General features: G+C 42.5%; 1 protein-coding gene across 4 annotated transcripts; it reads right to left on the bottom strand.

The window, feature by feature from the left end:
- Positions 1–170: 170 nt before the first annotated feature.
- Positions 171–21,379, bottom strand: LOC120024303 (protein sel-1 homolog 1-like). 4 transcript variants are annotated; one of them, XM_038968515.1, is made up of 21 exons: positions 20,883–21,379; positions 20,590–20,633; positions 20,080–20,284; positions 19,289–19,456; positions 18,434–18,557; positions 16,470–16,632; positions 14,739–14,792; positions 14,172–14,231; positions 13,966–14,047; positions 12,851–13,005; positions 11,931–11,987; positions 11,540–11,608; positions 11,307–11,384; positions 10,821–10,883; positions 7,921–8,008; positions 6,739–6,887; positions 4,167–4,332; positions 3,457–3,534; positions 2,220–2,392; positions 2,013–2,141; positions 171–1,754 (listed from the first exon to the last, which is right to left on the bottom strand). In XM_038968515.1, the coding sequence occupies exons 1-21, from the start codon at positions 21,055–21,057 to the stop codon at positions 1,491–1,493; spliced, it is 2,544 nt and encodes an 847-aa protein (XP_038824443.1). In that variant the 5' UTR covers positions 21,058–21,379; the 3' UTR covers positions 171–1,490. The 4 variants fall into 4 exon arrangements, with proteins under 4 accessions (XP_038824443.1, XP_038824444.1, XP_038824445.1 ...); XM_038968516.1 differs by having other exon boundaries at positions 3,457–3,531; XM_038968517.1 differs by having other exon boundaries at positions 18,434–18,539; positions 20,883–21,378.

The raw sequence follows: 21,379 nt of genomic DNA, 5'->3' as shown, positions 1-21,379 counted from the left end.
GGAGGTGATGGCTGTGATCTTGACAACTTAAAGCCTGAGCCGAGGGAAGCAGAAGCTGGAGAAGCAACGACCTGCTCTATTGGTGAGGGGGTGAGGCCTATAGTCACACCCTGAGTGGAACCACATATAACAAAGTCAAATAGTCTGAAAAAGTCACTGCTTTCTTCTAATGAGTCTTGACAAAAAGGCCTCCAACTCTCTTCCTGTTGCAGTTCAACTTATCAAATCAAACAGTTTAAAAATGATTAAAAATTAAACACGATTCCACAAACTCAATTACTAGTAGATGTAACATATCTCAAGGATATTATCCGTATTAGGCTATATCCATAAAATATCAAGAATCAAACCTGAGACACAGAATCATGCGCTGCAATGAGGAAGGAAATGGGGTAGCTAGTGAAGGGGTAGCAAAGGATTCTCTATCCTTCATTCTGATGCTTGACCATAGCATAGCAGAGCTGAAATGACTGACAATAATATATTTCATGACTTGGTCCACTCAAACAAGTAAGTTGACCAAAGTTCAGCAACGTAGTGAAAGGTTTTGAACTGGACGTCAAATAAATGAGCAGGTTCATGTTTACTTCATTAGTTCAACACATGTGCTAACAAAGCATATTCGCTAACAAAATAAGATCCTGAAGAAAACGTCTGCATTGAAAGACAAACAATGCATGTTTGCTAAAGAAATATTTGCACACAAAAAGCTTTAATGCTTGCCAATCGAGCAAATGTGCTAACAAAAGCATGCTTGAAAAAACTAGCTTGATAAAGAATCAATGTTTATGAACAGAACATGCTTACAAAATGTGTTCTTAACAAAACTTATTTGTGAAAACATTTTGCTAAAGACAAGGAGATGAAGATGACTTCACGTGCCCAGTTCTGATTGCTGCCACCTGACGAATATGTTGGTATTGCAAGGTTTGTGTAGCCATCTGGAATCTTATTTTGTAACCTTAAACTCATACGTAAAATCTGAAAAGGAAAAGCAGAAAAAAATCTGGCCATTGTTTCCAAAGCTTAATCTCTACTAGAGCGCCCAAAACAAGACAGTTTCATTCCCAGATCGGACGATAATTAAGAAGATGCCTCGATTGCCCCGTGTGGCTAGTTCTGAGAAGTGATTCTACTGCCGGTACCCTGAGTCACACACTAAGAGGTTGAGTCTATATTGTCTTTTCTACAGCCTCTGTTCCATGGCCTTGTCCATCAACCTGCTCCACTCTCCCTCTCACCGATTCCTTTCTTCATTCTTCAACTTGGGAGGTCTGAGAGCATTGATAGAGACGGAGAGTTAAGTAGGGCGAGTCTGGCCTGTTCAGTAGCCTACAGTCTGTGGTCAACATGCCGGAGTCAGGAGGGAAAAGGTGGTGCCCAAGATGGGAGCAAGTTAGCCTTTACCCACCAACCCTCCAGAGAAGAGGTAGAGGGTATGGGTCAGGATATCGCCTTCCCTTTCTCTCTTCCCACTCCATCTCTATCTCTCACTGCTGCGCCTCTTCGGCCTGGGGCTGGGCCTGGGCCTCAGGTTGGGCCTGGGCCTCAGGTTGGGCCTGGGCCTCAGGTTGGGCCTGCTCCTGAGCAGGCCTGGCTGGGGGAGGAGGGGGCTGCGGGGGCATTGCCTGGTGTTGTCTCTGGCGGTAGGCGATGACGGTGCCTAGCAGCAGGGCGATTACCGTCATTAGGTAGAGGTCCCACTCAGGGCCCAGGAGCTGGTCCAGGTCCACCTGACTGACCACCTCACTCATCTGGTGGAGGGGGAGGGAGGATGATACAGGGAGGGAGGGGAGAAAGAGAGGGGAGGTCAGAGGGAGCAGAAAGAGAGAGAGAGAGCATTGACTATATTGAACAAACATAGTACAATCCCATGAATCCTGTACAAATGTAATAAATTAAGTTAGCCTCAAACATTGAGCCTGGCCCCCATGAGTTGAAATGGAAACAACCAGGGAAATGAAACTCCCAGAGGCACCGGGTCCAGGAAGCGCTCTGTACTGTACACTCACGTTGAGGTCGTGCAGGTATTGCAGGGTGTAGACCAGGCCCAGTTTACACAGAGCCAGGAAGACGGGCACCTGGGCTTCGGGACTAGCCTCGGCAGCCATGTCGTAGAAACGCTTGGCCAGGTGGATATCCTACAGGAGGGGGAAAGAGTAAGGGGTTAGACTTATAGGGTTGCATGTGTGTATGAATGAGTTTGTTTATGTGCCCACCTGTTTGATGCCCAGGCCTTTCTCATGCATGTAACCCAAGTTAAACATGGCCTGAGCGCTGTGCTGCTGCTCCGAGGCCAGCCTATAGTGGATGACAGCGGTCTCGTAGTCCACGTCAGTACCGTACCCGTAGAAGTGGTAGTCCCCCAGCTTTATCCTAGCCACTGTATAACCTGGGTAACAAAGTTGAACATACAGCACACACACAAGTCAGTACAGGAACCGTACACACATTAAGTACTTTACACCACTGGTACTAAGTAAAAATACTTTAAAGTACTACTTAAGTAGTTTTTTGGGGTATGTGTACTATTTATATTTTTTGACAACTTTTACTTTACTACATTCCCAAAGAAAATATTGTACTTTTTACTCCATAAATTTCCCCTGACAACCCAAAGTACTCATTACATTTTGAATGCTTAGCAGAACAGGAAAATGGTGAAATTCACACACTTATCAAGAGAACACGTGGTCATCCCTACTGCTTATGTTCTGGCAGACTCACTAAACACAAATGCATATTTTGTGAATCATGTCTGAGTGTTGGAGTGTGCACATGGCTATCCTTACATTTTTTTAAAGAAGAAAAGGGCACTCTCTATATTAAACCCTTTGCTTAATATAAGGAATTTGAAATTATTTATAATTTTACATTTGATACTGAAGCATATTTTACCAATTACATTTACTTTTGATACTTAAGTATATTTAAAACCAAATACTTTTAGACTTTTACTCAAGTAGTATTTTGGGTGACTGTCACTTGAGTAACTTTCTATTAAAAAGTTATCAATACTTTTACGCAAGTATGGCAATTGGGTACTTTTTCCACCACTGGTTAGTTAGTACCATAACCAAAGAAGTGCTAGTCCCCAAGCTTTATCCTAGCCACTGTATAAACCGGGCCCAGTTTTTCAAACCAAATATCATGGGCTCATATACCATGATCTTTGTTTTAGCATATAATGGGATCCTTCCTTTTTGTCTTAAAAATGCATCTAAATATGAGGGACCACATCTGAAGGGGAAGCAGAATTTAACACAACTCAGGATCATTTTGATCTGGATGAAATGTTTTGAAAAGCTTGGCCCTGGGCAACACAGTTGAAGATACAGTGTCCCCCAGCATCATCCAACTATCCTCCCCTACAATTACTGAAGGGTACAAAGACAAGATGGCCGCTCAGTACAGCAAAAATATGGAAGGGTGATTTATGAAGGAGGCTCAACCAACCCTGTGCTGCTGCTCTGGTCCAATGGAGGAGGGCTCGAGGGTATGTCTCGTTCTCGTTGAAGATCTGCGCCTCCTCTACTTAAAACGAAACACGCACGCACACACGGTTCAAATAGAAAATGGTACCAAATGGTTTAATATCATCGTAAGTGCTTATTAAACACATTCACAAAGGTCATGTCTGTAAATAGATATCAGAAGAGCTGCACAAAGAAATTGATTGTTTTGGCATGGTGTAGCAATTTCTTCATATCTAAACAACCACAGGGGATTCATTGCCTTCCAGTGATTAGCGTTCGGAACACATTACAACAGATGGCGGGCCACAGACCGTCCCCAGGCCATATGCTTGGTTCACATGTTATAGGGTCACAGTGCTCTCTGGTGACAGAGGTAAGTGGAAGCATTGGTGTCTTACCAATGTACATAGAAACAAATTTTCTCCCGAAGCGTGTAGTTGTTCCCCTCCCTTCATTCATTCATTTAAAAAGGAAGGATCATGGCTCCCTTTTGCCCATGCTTACCGCAATCCAAATGCTTTTGAAGCCTTGCGGGGGAGTGAACAAGTGCACACTTCAGGGAGAAGGGGGAGAAACAGAACTGGGCTGAGGTTCCGAGATGGTTGCTGCTAAACAGTACGGAACTCAAAACAGTTCCCCTGTCAGCTATCTAGTGGACTCTTATGACAAATACTGTGTATTTGTTCTTACGCTGGTCCAGGATGAAGGCCACGTTGCTCTGCGCCACCTCGTAGCCCTGCTCGGCCAGCAGCAGGTACTGCACCAGCGCCCCGTCCATGTCGCCGTCCTTGAAGTTGCCGTAGGCTGCCATCAGCCTGTCCGACCAGCGCCCACGCTCACACACATTCTTGAAGAGCTGCCCGCAGACACAAATATGAAGACACAGACACATGCAGTTAGAAACACAGAGAGACAAGAACAAAAGGGGCTGTTAAGGCAATTCGAGGTAGAAATTGCCCATAATCACAGATCTAGGATCTGATTACACAACTCCTGATTTGAACTTTTACCATTGGGAGGATAAAAATGTACCCGAACCTGGTTGTGGATCAATGGCTAAGGAATGTGTAAGTAGGTTTTGGCTAGACAATGACACCGAGTAGTAAATGGCTAAATAATTAACTAATGGATGGCTGAATGGTGGCTAATGGAGGACAATAAATTGCTAAACAGGTGGCTAATTGGTTCATGCCTAGCTAGAAGACGGCTAACTGGTGATTAATGCATTGATCTAATGGATAAAGGTTAACAGATGGCTTATTTAAGCAATAAGGCCTGAGGGGGTGTGGTATATGGTCAATATACCACGGCTAAGGGCTGTTCTTAGGGACAATGCGGAGTGCCTGGATACAGCCCTTAGTTGTGGTATATTGGCAATATACCACAAACCCTGGGATGCCTTATTGCTATTATAAACTGGTTACCAATGTATTTAGAGCAGTAAAAACAAATGTTTTGTCATACCCATGGTATATGGTCTGATATACCATGGCTATCAGCATTCAGGGCTCGAAACACACAGTTTATAATGACGGTTAATGCACAGCTAACGAAAAGCTAATAAACTGTGAAAGGCTAGCTAACGGCTAGCTCCAAGGTGGCTAGTGTAGCAGGGTTGCTTGATACTTAAAGGCTAATTAACTGAAGCGCTGGGCCTCTGAACTAGCTAGCTAATTCTACAGCTTTCCAATTATAGAGCGCTATCTAAATGACTAGTTAATGGCTAATGCTGTAGCTAGCCAATTACAGTGCATTCGGGAAGGATTCAGACCCCTTGACTTTTTCCACATTTTGTGGTTACAGCCTTATTCTAAAATTGATCAAATATTTTTTTCCTCAGTGTACAAATGTATTAAAAATAAAAAACAGAAATACCTTCTTTACATAAGTATTCAGACCCTTTCCTATAACACTCGAAATTGAGCTCAGGTGCATCCTGTTTCCATTGATCATCCTTGAGATGTTTCTACAACTTGATTGGAGTCCACCTGTGGCAAATTCAATTGATTGGACATGATTTGGAAAGGCACACACCTGTCTATATAAGGTCCAACGGTTGGCAGTGCGTGTCAGAGCAAAAACCAAGCCATGAGGTCGAAGGAATTGCCCGTAGAGCTCCGAGACAGGATTGTGTTGAGGCACAGATCTAGGGATGGGTACCAAAAAAATGTCTCCGGCATTTGGAGTGGCCTCCATCATTCTTAAATGGAAGAAGTTTGGAACCACCAAGACTCTTCCTACAGCTGGCCGCCTGGCCAAACTGAGCAATCGGGGGAGAAGGGCCTCGGTCAGGGAGGTGACAAAAAAACCTGATGGCCACTCTTACAGAGCTCGAGAGTTCCTCTGTGGAGATGGGAGAACCTTCCAGAAAAACAACCATCTCTGCAGCACTCCACCAATCAGGCCTTTATGGTGACGGAAGCCACTCCTCAGTAAAAGGCACATGACAGCCCCCTTGGAGTTTGCCAAAAGTCACCTAAACACTCTCAGACCGTGAGAAACAAGATTGAATGCCAAGCGTCACGTCTGGAGGAAACCTGGCACCATCCCTACGGTGAAGCATGGTGGTGGCAGCGTGGGGATATAAAAATAAAAAAAAGTTCAGCGGCAGGGACTGGGAGACTAGTCAGGATCAAGGAAACGATGAACGGAGCAAAGTACAGAGAGATCCTTGATGAAAAACTGCTCCAGAAAGCTCAGGACCTCAGACTGGAGCGAAGGTTCACCTTCCAACAGGACAACAACCCTAACCACACAGCCAAGACAATGCAGAAGTGGCTTCAGGACAAGTCTCTGAATGTCCTTGAGTGGCCCACCCAGAGTCCGTACTTGAAACCGATCTAACATCTCTGGAAGACCTGAAAATACCTGTACAGCAACGCTCCCCATCTAACCTGACAGAGCTTGAGAGGATCTGCAGAGAAGAATGGGAGAAACTCCCCAAATACAGTGGTGACAAGCTTAGTGTCATACCCAAGAAGAATCAAGGCTGTAATTGGTACCAAAGGTGCTTCAACAAAGTACTGAGTAACGGGTCTGAATACTTTTGTAAATGAAATATTTCTGTTTATCAAATTTGCCAAAATCTAAAGTCTAAAAAACTATTTTTGCTTTGTCATTATGGGGTATTGTAGCTTGATTAGGGGGGAAAAAACGATGTAAACAATTTTAGAATAAGGCAGTAATGTAAAAAGTCAAGGGGTCTGAATACTTTCTGAATGCACTGTATGTACAGCAGCTAGCTAATGGCTAGCTAGCTCACCTCCACGGCGGTGTGGCAGGAACGCAGCACGCCGGTGCCTGTGGCGTGCATCTGGGCCAGGTTGTAGAATGCCAGAATGTGCCCTGCCTGTGAGGCCAGATTGAAGAACTTGAAGGCCTGCTTGTAGTCGCGCTTCACCCCGATGCCATCTGGGGAGGAAGAGGAATGGATAGACAAAAGTGAGTGAGATACCCAACAAAGAAAAATGGTGTGCAAGAGAATAAAAATAGCATTTCTATAAAAAACATTATGGGGTGGCCAAGGGGGAACCAAAACCAGTCATGGGTGGCCATGAGAAATCAGCAAATTCTATCACAAATAGCATTGAAAATTGGCTTAAACTACGATGCATTTTATTTAATGGTCTAGGTGCCTACTTTGTTTCATGTTTAACAAAAGGCCGCCCACCAAATTTAAGCTCACAAATCAAATACAGGGCAAAATAAAACATGTCAAATGGGGGTATGTACTGGTTAAAAAAATGAAAGACTTTTAGCTGTTTAATGTTGTTACTGTATGTCTCAACTCTCATTAGAAAGGGAATAACACCCTGCTGACACAGGAGCAAACGGTAAACAGTGGTATTGACGAGAAAGACACCCGTTTCAGTAGTGCGAGTTGCGGCTCATAATGGAGAATGCAGTCTTTCTTTTAGAAAATGACCTCGCAACTCAAGTAGACAATTGACAATGACTGCATATCAACAGCAATAATTTCTGTAATCAGCTGTTAACGATGATGTGCGGAGCGCTTTATATCCGTAGAAAATCATTTGAAAAGGTGCATATCCCTTCTTACTAACTTTACAACATTGTTGCGTTAGATAGGCGTATTTGTTAAAATGTTTCCCCTTTATGATGATGATCAGGACCTGTTAGTGGTACTTTTGTGAAGAGAAAAACAAGACATCATTTTCCAGTGAGGGAATTTGTTCTGAACCAGATTGACAGCGCTCTGACCCAATGAGAATGGGGTGTCACTAAGGGTGGCCAATCATATTTCATGAGTGGCCGTTGACACCCCGCTGATAACACCCCTGCTGCGGAGAGTGCAGAGTTGGGAGCAGAATGTTGGTGGGCAACTAACATTGCACTTCCAGGAAACCAAAGTGACAAGGCTGCTTTACACTATACAACAACAGAAAAAAAAGACACACACACAGTCCCACATGCACGCACTCACTGTAGTACATGGTGCCCAGCTGAAGCTGTCCATCCACCCAGCCCTGCTCCGCTGCTTTCTGGAAGTACTTCAGTGCCAACTCGTAATTCTGGAGGATGGAGACACACACAAAATTGTGTAAATCACAGGAAATACCGACATACGGTGCATTCTGACCCCTTCACTTTTTCCACATTTTGTTACGTTACAGCCTTATTCGAAAATTGATTAAATTGTACTCCCCTCAATCTATACACAACACCCCATAATGACAAAGCAAAAACAGGTTCAGAAATTTTAGCAAATGTATAAAAAAAAAAAGGAAATATCACATTTACATAAGTATTCAGACCCTTTACTCAGTACTTTGTTGAAGCACCTTTGGCAGCGATTACAGCCTCGAGTCTTCTTGGGTATGACGCTACAAGCTTGGCACACCTGTATTTGGGGATTTCTCCCATTCTTCTCTGCAGATCCTCTCAAGCTCTGTCAGGTTGGATGGGGAGCGTCGTTGCACAGCTATTTTCAGGTCTCTCCAGAGATGTTCGATCGGTTTCAAGTACGGGCTCTGGCTGGGCCACTCAAGGACATTCAGAGACTTGTCCCGAAGCCACTCCCGCGTTGTCTTGGCTGTGTGCTTACGGTCGTTGTCCTGTTGGAAGGTGAACCCTCACCTCAGTCTGAGGTCCTGGAACAGGTTTTCATCAAGGAGCTCGCTGTACTTTGCTCATCTTTTCCTCGATCCTGACTAGTCTCCCAGTCCCTGAAAAACATTCCCACAGCATGATTCTGCCACCACGCTTCACCGTAGGGATGGTATTGGCCAGGTGATGAGCGGTGCCTGGTTTCTTCCAGACGTAACGCTTGGCATTTAGGCCAAAGAGTTCAATCTTGGTTTCATCAGCCCAGATAATCTTTTTTCTCTGGGCTAAAGGTCAGAGTCCTTTAGGTGCCTTTTCACAAACATGTGCCTCTTACTGAGGAGTGGCTTCCGTCTGGCCACTCTCCCATAAAGGCCTGATTGGTGGAGTGCTGCAGAGATGCTTGTCCTTCTGGAAGGTTCTCCCATCTCCACAGAGGAACTCTGGAGCTCTGTCAGTGCCCATTAGGTTCTTGGTCACCTCCCTGACCAAGGCCCTTCGCCACCAATTGCTCAGTTTGGCTGGGCGGCCAGCTCTAGGAAGAGTCTTGGTGGTTCCAAACGTCTTCCATGTAAGAATGATTGAGGCCAGTGTGTTCTTGTGGACCATCAATGCTGCAGATATCCCGTCTCGGCGCTCTACAAAAATTCCTTTGACCTCATGGCTTGGTTTTTGCTCTGACATTCACTGTCAACTGTGGGACCTTTTATAGACAGGCGTGTGCCTTTCCAAATCATGTCCAATTAATTGAATTTACCAGAAGTGGATTCCAATCAAGTTGTAGAAACATCTCAAGGATGATCAATGGAAACAGGATGCACCTGAGCTAAAATTTCAAGTCTCATAGCAAAGGGTCTGAATACTTAGGTAAATAAGGTACGTTTTTTTTATACATTTGTAAAAAAAAAAAAAAAAAAAAAACGTTTCTGTTCTGTCATTATGGGGTAGTGTGTGTTAAAAAATGACATTTAATCCTTGTTAGAATAAGGCTGTAAGGTAACAAAATGTGGAAAAGTGAAGGGGTCTGAATACTTTCCAAATACACTGTAAACCTACAGTACAGGGCTGCTGGATTCTATTGCCTATGCCAATGTCTACAAAAGCTGAATTTAGGAATGTAACCACAGTGCAAAGCAGGGATAGGCAACTGGCGGATCGATCAATTCCACCCCCCCCCCCCCCAAAAAAAATATTAAAGTGGGGGTCTCAACTTACTGTTGAGAATTAGAATAGTAAAATACAAAAAAAGGTGCAAATTTGGATGTGCATCAGCAGTTCTCTCTTGCTATGTCAGTCAGTAGGCAGGTGTCCATTGACCCAGGTTTGTTTTGACAATAGCAATGTCGCAAAAATAATAATTGCATCATGGTAACAGCAGATATGAGAAATTTTGTAAAGATCAACAGGATTTTTATTCATTCGACAGGGGTGTACTTTTCTTTTGTTAAACTTGCGACAAATGAAGTGTTTATCGAATAAATTATTGCTGAATACTTTTGAAGGTACGCAGGGCACGTGATGTAAGCTACACTCCACATTTCATTCTAAATGCCTGCTGCTTGCAAAATGAAATGTAACTACAAAAATAATTGCAGGACAAGAATTGTCCTGACTTTCAAGAATGCCCCAATTACTTCGCCTTGCTTTTCTGAATGCAAGTTTCAACATCCAATTATTACAGATCTACAGAAGTGCAAGTTCATGGCACGGACCGTGGCGATACGTTGGCACATGATAATTATTAAAATACGGCAAATATTGGTCAATTATTGTATTCTATCCATGCTGGCTTTCGCAGGTTACCTGAGACATGAAAGATCGGTGGGAGGGCACACAGGCAGTCGCCAATTTATTAATACGCAATTTGACTAAATGGGCAAACCCTTCAACTACTCCATTTTATTTGTTTTTGGGTGTGACGTTATTACGTCCAGTTGTTTTTATCAACAGAAGATAGTTAGATGGAAACGCACCCTAGCAGGCAATTGTCGCCTACATTCTCTATGCAAACGGTCTAAATGTCTACAACAAAAACTAAAAATAATATTGGCCAAGTTCATGGAAACATAGCTACTGACAGCTAATATTTTTTTTAGATTGGTTAAGTTAGTCTAGCGGCCAGCTCTCTAAACTTGAAGTAATCATAGTCGAATTACCAACCGGGGGCCCCGATTAATGTTGTTAGTCACTCTCACGCAGATAGCATATTAAAAACTGCAAACATTTGTCTCCACCCCATAGCAAAGTGTGTAGAATTGCAGAGGGAGAGCGGTCACTCACCACCGGCACACCTCTCCCGTACAGGTACGCCATGCCCAGCCCACTCTGCCCAACAGGGTTACCCTAGGGGACAAGAACAGCGAGTAACGACATCAAAAAGAGACAGAAACCACCCAAGACACAACAATAAGTATTGAAAATAATAGTGCACTCTTTAAAGAACCACATATATAAACCTGTTAAAATGTTACTATTAATATAACAGATTGATCCTGAAATAGCATGTGCATTGAAAATATATGTACAGTATAGGAATGTTTCTGTCCAACAGTTTGACCACTATAAGCAGTGGATTGTTATATTGGTAATTGTTACATTCAGTACAGGCACTGTGGGCTATGTGCAAGATATCCATATGAGTGAATGGTTTGATAATAGTAAAAAGGAACCAAACAGAGCTATATAGATATTATTATGGATGCCTAACAATCCATGGTTGGACCACAGATATAGAATGTCCATTCTAGTCAAGGTTTGGTTACTCACCAGGTCAGAGGCCTTCTTGAAGTACTGCAGGGCCGTCTCATTGTTCTGAGACAAGTACTCACTGCCCTCCGAGTACATCTGAAAGATAGTGAGAGAAAAAGAGAGTGAAGAGAACAAATGAAAACAGTGTAAGAGAAACCACTGAAAGGTAGCACAGCCACAGAGTAAGGGTAGAGTTACTTGCTTATTTCTCCACAGTGCTACAGGCCTATAAGATCATGTAATAATCTTACCTTCCCAAGGAAGGCCATGGCGTGCGTGTTCCCAGCATTCGCGGCCTGGTTGAAGTAATCGTAGGCCCGCTGTCGACAAAAAAAACATCTCCACACTAAATACAGGAGTGAGCATGACAGATGTAGGATCTTAATTTGAGCCAGTTTGCTACAGCATGAAAATAATCATGCAGCCACAGGAAATGTGAATTATAACTGTTTTTTAGGGTTGATACATTTTTTGTAAGGGAAAATCAAGTCTGAAATGTCTAAGTGGATATGACAAACTTCCGAAGCCTTTTTAAACTTCAAATACACTACAAGTTTTACATTTCCTGCACAGGGTGATCAAATTAAGATCCTACACCTGTAGTGTTTGAACAAGGTTGAAAATGGGTCAGGGAAAGGTTACCTGGTGGTTCTGCTCTACCCCCCGACCACCGTGCAGATGCAGCTGGCCCAGTCCCACCTGTTGGGAGCAAAGCATGGGGTCATAGCACGAAACGCCACGTCGGAATACCAAATGGCCCCCTAATCCCTACATAGTGTATCACTTTTGACCAGGGCCCAGCTTTTCAATCATTACCCGCTTACTCATTATCATGCTATATTCATGCAAGCACCAGAGAAACTTTAAAATTAGATAATTTGAATATTTCCATTAACTCCCACGAGGAACGGTATAATGCCTTGCTGCCAAATATACTCCTGAACTCATCATTTACGGAATTTTCCATTCTCCCTGACTGTCTAGCTCACATGTCAGACACAAGGCCCGTGGGCCATCTTGCTAGTGACATTTATATCATTGCGCAGTCTGGATTTGGGTTGTCAATTCATTTTGGCCCACTTCCATACAGCCCCCAGCACACCGTACTACAAGTCCCAGCAAGCTCTGCCAACATCCTGCGCACCAAATGGCAGTGCATTGCCACATACCACTCCTCCCAGACCCACCCACCTACAAGAGCCAGTACACGTTCATACTGTACGTTCATAAGTGGACATTATGAGAAACCATTTAAATGTTTTTTTTAAAGGATGTCCAGTTTGGGTGGCATTTATATGCATGTTGTTTTTTCCCCAATATGGCCCGTGCTGCGATTGAATTCGACACCTCTGGCCTTTATTTTATATAGTTAGATTTGAAATATCACATTATAAAAAAAATATATATATAGGTCCATTATCTTTTTCTACATACTTTATACTTAGTTTTAGTCATTCAAGTTGATCCGGAATGCCTTTTCCATCGCAAAGAATCCTAAAGAATTTCCTATGCAGAAAAATAAAAAACCTCGTAAGAGCAGTGTGCCCCATCTGAACCCTAACCTGGGCCTGTACATCTCCCTTCTCAGCCAGGAACTGGTAGTACTGGATCAGGTCTTCCTCCAGCATGCCGCTGGTAGAGCCCGGGTTCTCCACCTCGTCCAGCAGACGCACCCTCTGCACCGCACTGCCCCCAGTCAGGGACACGTCACTGGCCACTGGAGGTTAAGGAGAGAAAGAATGAAAAACTCACTGCTCTTTGCGTAACACCTAAGGAAAGCCTCAGGACTCAAATCTTGCTCTGTGAATCAAAAAGTGACTTTTTGAATGCAGCCTTTCCTTTTCGTTAGTCAGTTTGCAGCACCTACAATTTAGGGCTTTTCAAATGCAGGTCTTCTCAATTCAAAACACTAACCAGGTTTCCATCCAACCTTTTTATGTGAGTCAAGTACATGTCGGATAAAACATTTCACGACAGGCCTGATGGAAACAGCAAATTTGTCGACAAACTCTCCAAATGTCGACAAAATGCTTTAGACAAGATGGGATCTTTTTTGTGTCTGTAAAATGTATTATGCTAAGTAAACTTGGAGTCATGCGATGATATGCTGCGTGGTCCTCCCACTACGACTCTGGAAAGCATGTAGTTTATTAGGCTACAGAGGAAATAAAATTACGAGAAAGTCACAGGGTGGTGAAAGTGCACCGTGATGAGCTTGATGCTCCCAGACAATAAATAGGTTATTATTCTGGTGACATGATGATCAATGCTTGCCTGCCATTTGACAAAAATAATCTTGCTCTTTTTTTCATAATCTCATCATCTGCACTGTATCCATGAGCTGTTGGCTAGAGCACACGTGCCAAGACCATAGTGAGCACATTTGTTAAATTACACAACACTTTTGGTGGCAGAACCATCCGTAGAGTTGAAAATGCGATGGAAACCCATTGAACTTGTATTTGGTACATGGGAATTTAACCGCAACAGTATATTTTTTTTATGCACTACGTTTTATCCGCAACAAGGTTATATGATGAAAACAAATTGTTTTTATGCTGAATTTAGAATATTCACATGAAAATCTGTCACCTATTGTATAGAAACCTAGCTACTGAGACAAACTCATCTGAGACAGTGAAAGACGTTCATTGGTTGAGAGGGGGTGGTCTCCTACCGTGATTGGCCACCAGTCTGTAGTGCGTCAGTGCTGATTCGCAGCTCTGGGGTACGCCCACACCACCCCAGTATCGGTATCCCTAAAGAGAGAACAATAGCAAAGGACGGAAAGGTAAATCATTATTCTCAGTATATACAGAAGGAAGAACAAGAGACATTATAAGGCTTCTCTATTCAAAGGTACAAAGAGCAGAAGTAGCTCACCAGAATCATTTGAGCCACCAGGTTCCCGCCCAAAGCACCAAAGGTATAGTAAACCAACGCCTGAAACAGAGTTGGAGGGTTATGCTTTACATTCCAGGCTTAGCAGTCAACTTTGACATCATCTAGGAAATAGAGCTGGGACGATAAACCAAACATAATCAACACCAACCAAACTGACAACTTATCGTGGACTTTTTGCTGATATCGTTCATTACGATAAATAACCTATAGGGCCCTACTAGAGTAATGTGAAGTTTGAAATCAAGTAAGTTTGCAAATATCAGTGATTGTTAAACTGGACAATTGATAGCTAAAACATTTAAAGTAGTAATAGTTAAGGGTAATATTTTTTTTTATTTAAATAACTGTGGTGCACTGTAATGTTATAAACTCATGCTTCTACTTATTATAATTCAGTCAATTTATCGTAATATGGATGCGTGTCCATGTCACCCTGCTCTACTACAAAAGCTACCTCTGAACAAACAGAGCTTTTGATCAGTATATAGGCTACATGGAAAAAGGAGAGGTTTGGGGAGAGAAAGTGGAGAGGCTGGGTGTTGGTACCTTCGCTTGACTGGAGTTCACTCCTAACCCGGCAGCGTACAAGAAGCCAAGTGCCTATAGGATGTACAAGGTGGAGCGTTAGGCTACCTACAACCACACAGAGATGCATGAACACGGATGAAATCTTATATGCATTCAACAATTGTCCGTCAAAAGTTAAATTCAAGTCTGTCAACTTCTTTTAAGCGAGTTGCATACGTAAAAAGACTGTCATTGGGCTTTTTTTGACGGACAATCAACTCTGTTATTCATCATCCATCAACGAATGACTCCAATTGAAAAACAAGGTCAATCATATATTTTAACAAAATCTACGTGGCTGTAGCCTTAATAAGCAGCTACAGAGGATGTGTAAATGTCCCAATAGAACTACAGTTGTAGGGATAGTGCGAGATTTGGGCAATTAAATGGTAGGAAGCATGAGATTTTACTCACCAAAGTAACAGTGTGGTCAAAGACTAAGTAACTTAGTTGTAGTCACGATCTGGTTACCTATAATTTTTTTATTTGTGTGTGTATATAACTTACTTCCAGATACCTTTAAACTACCCACAATGCACTAGTTCTCAACGTCATATGGAGAATCTACTCTGCATTAGCTAGCCATGCAGACCAATTGTTGGCAGTGGTGAGATACAATCGACCAAATCACGTGGTGGTGTGATGTAAACAACCAATCACACGTGCGGGCCGCAATGATCTAGCGTTACGCCATCTTATCCCGTAGACTTCCAGTCATTGTGCCAATGCTACTTAGCAATCGCCTGGAGACAACCTGAAACACCATTGTCTCAATGATCACGTTTACATGCAGACCAATATCCTGTTATTATTGTGATGATGTTTCCATTTTGTCGAACAAATCACTTCTTTTTTTTTAAGTAGGCTACTTGCACAGTTCGATCCACCATAATTCCATAATATATTTTTCTCATGCTCCGTACAGCCTACTTTCACCCTAATTTAGACAACTTATGATTTCCGACATTTGGTAGGCCATATTATATAGGCCATATGTAGGCCATTTGTTTGTCAACTATAGTTAGATACGTGCAGCTTCTCTTCTGTCATAACTTGTTGCCCTAGAAGACTAAATAAAGTAGTGCTCACCAGAATGTCTTACATTGATAGAATGAATGCATTAGTAACCTATTTAACACAGCTAAATTTGCCTTTTTCTATTTAGGGACCAGGGAGAAAATACAATAACTCCAAAACAATGGAAAGCTGGGTTCTGTGCAAAATGTCCAAATGTCATCAGTTGACAGTTAAGGAAATGAAAAGCTGAGAAAACAATGAAACACGTTTCTGATAAGACTTCAGTTCATCTTGGGCGCAAATACTGTCTGCTTGCATAACAGTGTCAAAGAAAAGACATTACACAGGCATTTCTCAAGTGATGCTGAATGGGAAGAAGGAAAAAAATAACATTTATCTTCTGTTGTATCATTTTACTGCAAGAAATGTATAATTCTGCAGGAGTTAATATTATATAACGCTACATGTGAGAGGTTATAGACCTAGTCAGTGTCCATATTTCAGTAACTATTCCATTTAACCCATATGAACGTCAATTAGGAATATTCTGTTTATTCATGGATACTTGAACAGCTTATTCCAAATAAGACATTAAGCGGGACATGAGCTACAACCCGGAATATGATGCACATGTAAACGTGGTCAATGAGACTACCCTGGATCCATTAAGTTTAAATAGGAATGTACCATTACCATCTGAGCTTTGGGGGAGCCCTCCAGGGCCAGCTTCTCAAACAGCTCCTTGGCCTTGGGGATGTTCTGGGCCATGTAGTCCCCAAACAGCATGGCATAGGCCACCTTCTCCATGGCCTTGTGGTGGCCCTTGCCGGCAACCTTCAATAGCTTCTCATACAACCTGGTGAGGAATAAGATGAAGAATAGGAGGAAGGTTGAGTAAATAAAAAGGTGCTGTGGATGTACAGAGCCTTCAGAAAGTATTCACACTCCTTGACCTTTTCCACATTTTGTTGTATTACAGTCTGAAATGAAAATATATTAAATTGGCATTTTGTGTCACTGGACAGATAGACACAACAGCCCATAATGTTAAAGAGGAATTATGTTTTTAGACATTAAAAATGAAAAGCTGAAATGTCAAGAGTCAATAACTATTCAACCCGTTTATGGCAATCCTAAATATATTGAACAAAGATATAAACTAAACATGTAAAAGGTTGGTCCCATGTTTCATTAGCTGAAGTAAGAAATCCCAGAAATGTTTCACATGCACAAAGGCATCAATTTGTTTACATCCCTGTTAGTGAGCATTTGTCCTTTTTCAAGATAAATCCATCCACCTGACATGTGTGGGATATCAAGAAGCTGATTAAACAGCATGATCATTACACAGGTGCACCTTATGCTAGGGACAATAAAAGGACACTAAAATGTGCAGTTGTCACAACACAATGGCCATAGATGTCTCAAGTTGGGGGAGCGTGCAATTGGCATGCTGACTGCAGGGATGTCCACCAGAGCTGTTGCCAGAGAATTTAATGTTCATTTCTCTACCATAAGCCGCCTCCATCGTCATTTTGGAGTATTTGGCAGTATGTCCAACCGGCCTCACAACCGCAGACCATGTGTTACCACGCTAGCCCAGGATCTCCAGATTCGGTTTCTTCACCATGCGGGATTGATGAAACTGGGTTTGCACAACTGAAGAGTTTCTGCAAAAACTGTCAGAAACCATCTCGGGGAAGGTCATCTGCACGCTTGTTGTCCTCACCAGGGTCTTGACCTGACTGCAGTTTGGCATTGTAACAACTTCACCTTCAATGGCCACTGGCAAGCTGGAGAAGTGTACTCTTCACGGATTAATCCTTACTTCAACTGTGCCGGGTAGACTGCGTGTATGGTGTCGTGAGGGCGCGCTGTTTGCTGATGTCAACGTTGTAAACAGAGTGTACCATGGTGGCAGTGGGGTTATGGTATGGGCAGGCATAAGCTATGGACAACAAACACAGCTGCATTTTATTGATGGGAATTTGAATGCAAAGAGATACTGTGACGAAATCCTGAGGCCCATTGTCGTGCCATTCATCTGCCGCCATCACCTCATGTTTCAGCATGATAATGCACGGCCCCATTGTCGCTACGATCTGTACACAATTCCTGGAAGCTGAAAGTGTCCCAGTTCTTCCATGGCCTGCATACTCACCAGACATGTCACCCATTGAGCATGTTTGGGATGCTCTGGATCAACGTGTACGACAGCGTGTTCCAGTTCCCGCCAATATCCAGAAACTTCGCATAGCCACTGAAGAGTGGGACAACATTCCCACAGGCCACAACCAACAGCCTGATCAACTCTTTGCGAAGGAGATGTGTCCTGTTGCATGAGGAAAATGGAGGTCACACCAGATGGTTCTGATCAACGGCCCCTACCTTTTAAATGTTTTTTTTTTTAAACAGATGCATATCTGTATTTGCAGTCACGTGAAATCCATAGATTAGGACCTAATGAAGACACTAACCTGCTACAAAAAAGTCATAGCTGTATTGAAGTGGGGTGTTTTTAGGGAATCTCTTAAGCAAGAGGAAGAACGATAAGACTATGTGAGATTTCTAGAGTGTTCTTGCTGTCAGCAAGCGCACTCATGAACATTAAGGTGAACACTGTAGATGAGACAATAAAGAGGAGAAGGAGAGCTCACTCTTTCTTCTGGCTCTTCCGGTTGGTTCCGTTGATCATGCGGAGGGCTGTCTGGTACTCCTTTTCGGTCTCCTCCGCTAGATGCCTCTGCTCCACCTGCTCCTCCGCTACAATATACAACACAACTAGAGTTGCAAAGGGAGGGTATATTTCTGGTAAGTTCCTAAGTTTACCAGTAAACTACCAGAATTTTGTGTAACTTTCAAGGTTTTTGGGGGAATTTTATCAAATGGAATCTAGTGGCCTTTTTGGGTACTTCAGATTATCACAAGTATCTTATTTCTGGCCCTCTGTGTGGTCTTATCACATGTAAAATATATAATAAAATTATTCTTAAAAAAATTGAATGGCAAAGCTGTAAAACATCCTAAATATACCATTGGTGTTGAATATGAGGGTTTCATTATGAAATATCCCTTATATTTACACACTTATTTTACTATGTCAAAATGTCTTTGTAAATGTTTTGGCAACAAACTGGTGGCAGTTATGAAAAATTACAATAGCTGGAAGAGTTGCTTCATTGAAAAGTGAATTGAAAATAATTATTATAATTATTAGTTATTTCCACTAGAAACTCAGACAATATGGACAGATATAAAAAAATGAACACACATGAATGCATTATTTTAAAAGTTATTCAACTATAAATCACCAAAGATTCTAGTAACTTTGGTCAATTGCAGGTAGTTTTGCAACCCTAAACACAAAGCAACTTTATTCATCCGCCAAGGACAATTTGTTTCAGCCACATAAGTGGTGTGTCCATGTGCGAGTCCCTCTAAGGCAGAGAAACAGGGTGGTAAAAAAAAATATATTTTTTTTTAAACACGTGTATGCTTTAAGGGAGACTTACTCTCACAGAAGCCCCATCTCTTGTCCCTGTCGTAGTCGTAGGTGGTGGCGCACCACAGGCGGTCGTCCCCCCGTCCATCGGTAGTACAGTCCATATACTCCTTCCCCAGGAAGAGGAAGGGGAAGAGACAGGGCTTCCCGTTGGCTGTGCCGCCATTCACCACAGGAACTGCATCAACCAAAAATCACAGGTGGTAGGGGCAGGGTGGTATGTTTAAGCAAAAACACTGACAGGAAGCAGATGGATGGTGATTAACATGTATGTGGAAAACATCAACAAATTGAAGCTCAAATCTGTTTTAAGTTAAGCTAAAGATTGAACCATTCTGGTTAAATTATGAAATAAACCCTACAGTAGTGGCCAAATGGTGCATATACCCTTCACCAGAGTACTTTCAGAGATGTCACAGGTGCAAGCGTGTTTTAATTTCCCACGAGGGCCAACGGTTTCACTGAGCACAAGTTCAAAAAGACATTGCATAAGGGGCCATGCTCAAGGCCAGGTGTCAGCATAGCTTAGTTTGTCCCAATTTCTCAATGTTCTCAGTCAAGATATTGTCACTACAAACATGTTCCCAGTTCTAGAGGTATAAATGTGGGGTAGCTGAAATCTATGGAGTGAAACTTTCAGTGGATTGCAGACAGATCTCATAATTAATTACTACATAGATATGACACTTCATGTAACATTCCGCAATTATTTTATTAGTCAAGACAGACAAGTCATAGAAATCAAACTGCAATGGCCACTAGTGACACCTGGCCAATAAAGGCTATCTTACGGATCCTTACCCTCTTTAGGCCTTTCCTCGACGGGAGGAGGTTGAGTGGGCAAGTCCTCCTTCTCTTCCCCCTCCAGCCCACCTTCCTGGACCCCACCATCGAGTCTTCTCTCCCCCTCGGCCTGCGAGGCCTCCCTGGGGGAAGTCACCATTCCTGCTACAATCCTGGCGCCTACTGGGACCTCATCCTCCTCAGAGTTGGGCTCATGGTAAGACTAGAAGGGGAAAACAAGCAATATGAGGGGATGGAGGGGTTACATGATGTAATAACTTCACTTATTATATTGTCATTAGCTGGAAGGTTAGTGGATTTGAGTGAGATCAAGGCTATACGTGTTTTCTTATGGTTGGTTCTTTGCAAAGCAAATCTGCTTTTGCCATTTATGATGCTAACCTATATTTTTGCTTGCATGATACCAAACAGCTTCTTATATAAACTTGGAAAACGATAGGTAGGCCTACTTCCACGTCTAAATGCAATAGAAAAGGGCACAGCAGGTTCATATTTACAGCTAGCTACCTTCAATTCAGGAGCATGATCATTATTCCCCTCTGGCTCTTCATCTGCAGAAAGACAACACAGAAAATAGTAATTGATTAGGTATTGCGCATCAGCTGACAAACAATATTCATCCAAAGAACACGACTCCGTAGAATAAAGCACTTTCCTGCTGACAGTAATGATAACTAACGTTAGTGCCTCAGAAAATGACAAGCTTGCTAGCTAATGCTAGCCAGCACTTGCGTTACACAATCTGTCAAATAGTTTCAACGTTGACATCTACCTGGCTGACTTTTTTTATTTTTACTTACCAGCTATTGTTCCGTGTGAGAAAACTATTAGGAGAATCACCATAGGCAAAATCATCCTCGTAGTATTTAATGACCCTTTAGATAACAAGCTAACGATTGCTAGCCAGCTAATTAACAAAATTAGCTCCGTGGCTAATGTTAAACATTCAAGTACAGGATTACTCTTCTCGTGCATACGCTGCTAACTAACATTCATTAGGACAAAGCCCACGAAATGAGGACAAAGCCCACTAAATAAAGAATAATTGAAAGGAAGGTGCAGCTTTAAAAAAAAACGAATGCTTTCTAACAGCTAAAGTTAACATGCTAGCTAAACAAAAGCTATAACGTTAACGCCGGTAGGCTTCGCTATGCTTTGATATAAATATTTCGTCAGGTAGTTATATGTACGTGTTCCTGGTCTTTGAAGCTTGTTAATAAATACCAACGATCAGCTGTACTTAGCTAATATCGTTCGCAGTTTAAGACAACAGCTAGCAACCCCTGACCCTTGAACA

The sequence above is a fragment of the Salvelinus namaycush genome, chromosome 29 (genome assembly GCF_016432855.1).
Source record: "Salvelinus namaycush isolate Seneca chromosome 29, SaNama_1.0, whole genome shotgun sequence".
Classification (NCBI taxonomy): Eukaryota; Metazoa; Chordata; class Actinopteri; order Salmoniformes; family Salmonidae; genus Salvelinus; species Salvelinus namaycush.
This window is presented reverse-complemented; position numbering and strand designations above follow the sequence as displayed.

Excerpts from the sequence above, each read along its gene's own strand:
- LOC120024303 (XM_038968515.1), bottom strand. The coding sequence starts at position 21,057 with ATGCACGAGAAGAGTAATCCTGTACTTGAATGTTTAACATTAGCCACG. Across the intron at positions 20,285-20,589 it reads ATCATGCTCCTGAATTGAAG|TCTTACCATGAGCCCAACTC; the intron begins GTAGCTAGCTGT and ends TTCCCCTTCTAG. Across the intron at positions 2,142-2,219 it reads AAGGCCTGGGCATCAAACAG|GATATCCACCTGGCCAAGCG; the intron begins GTGGGCACATAA and ends CCCCTCCTGTAG.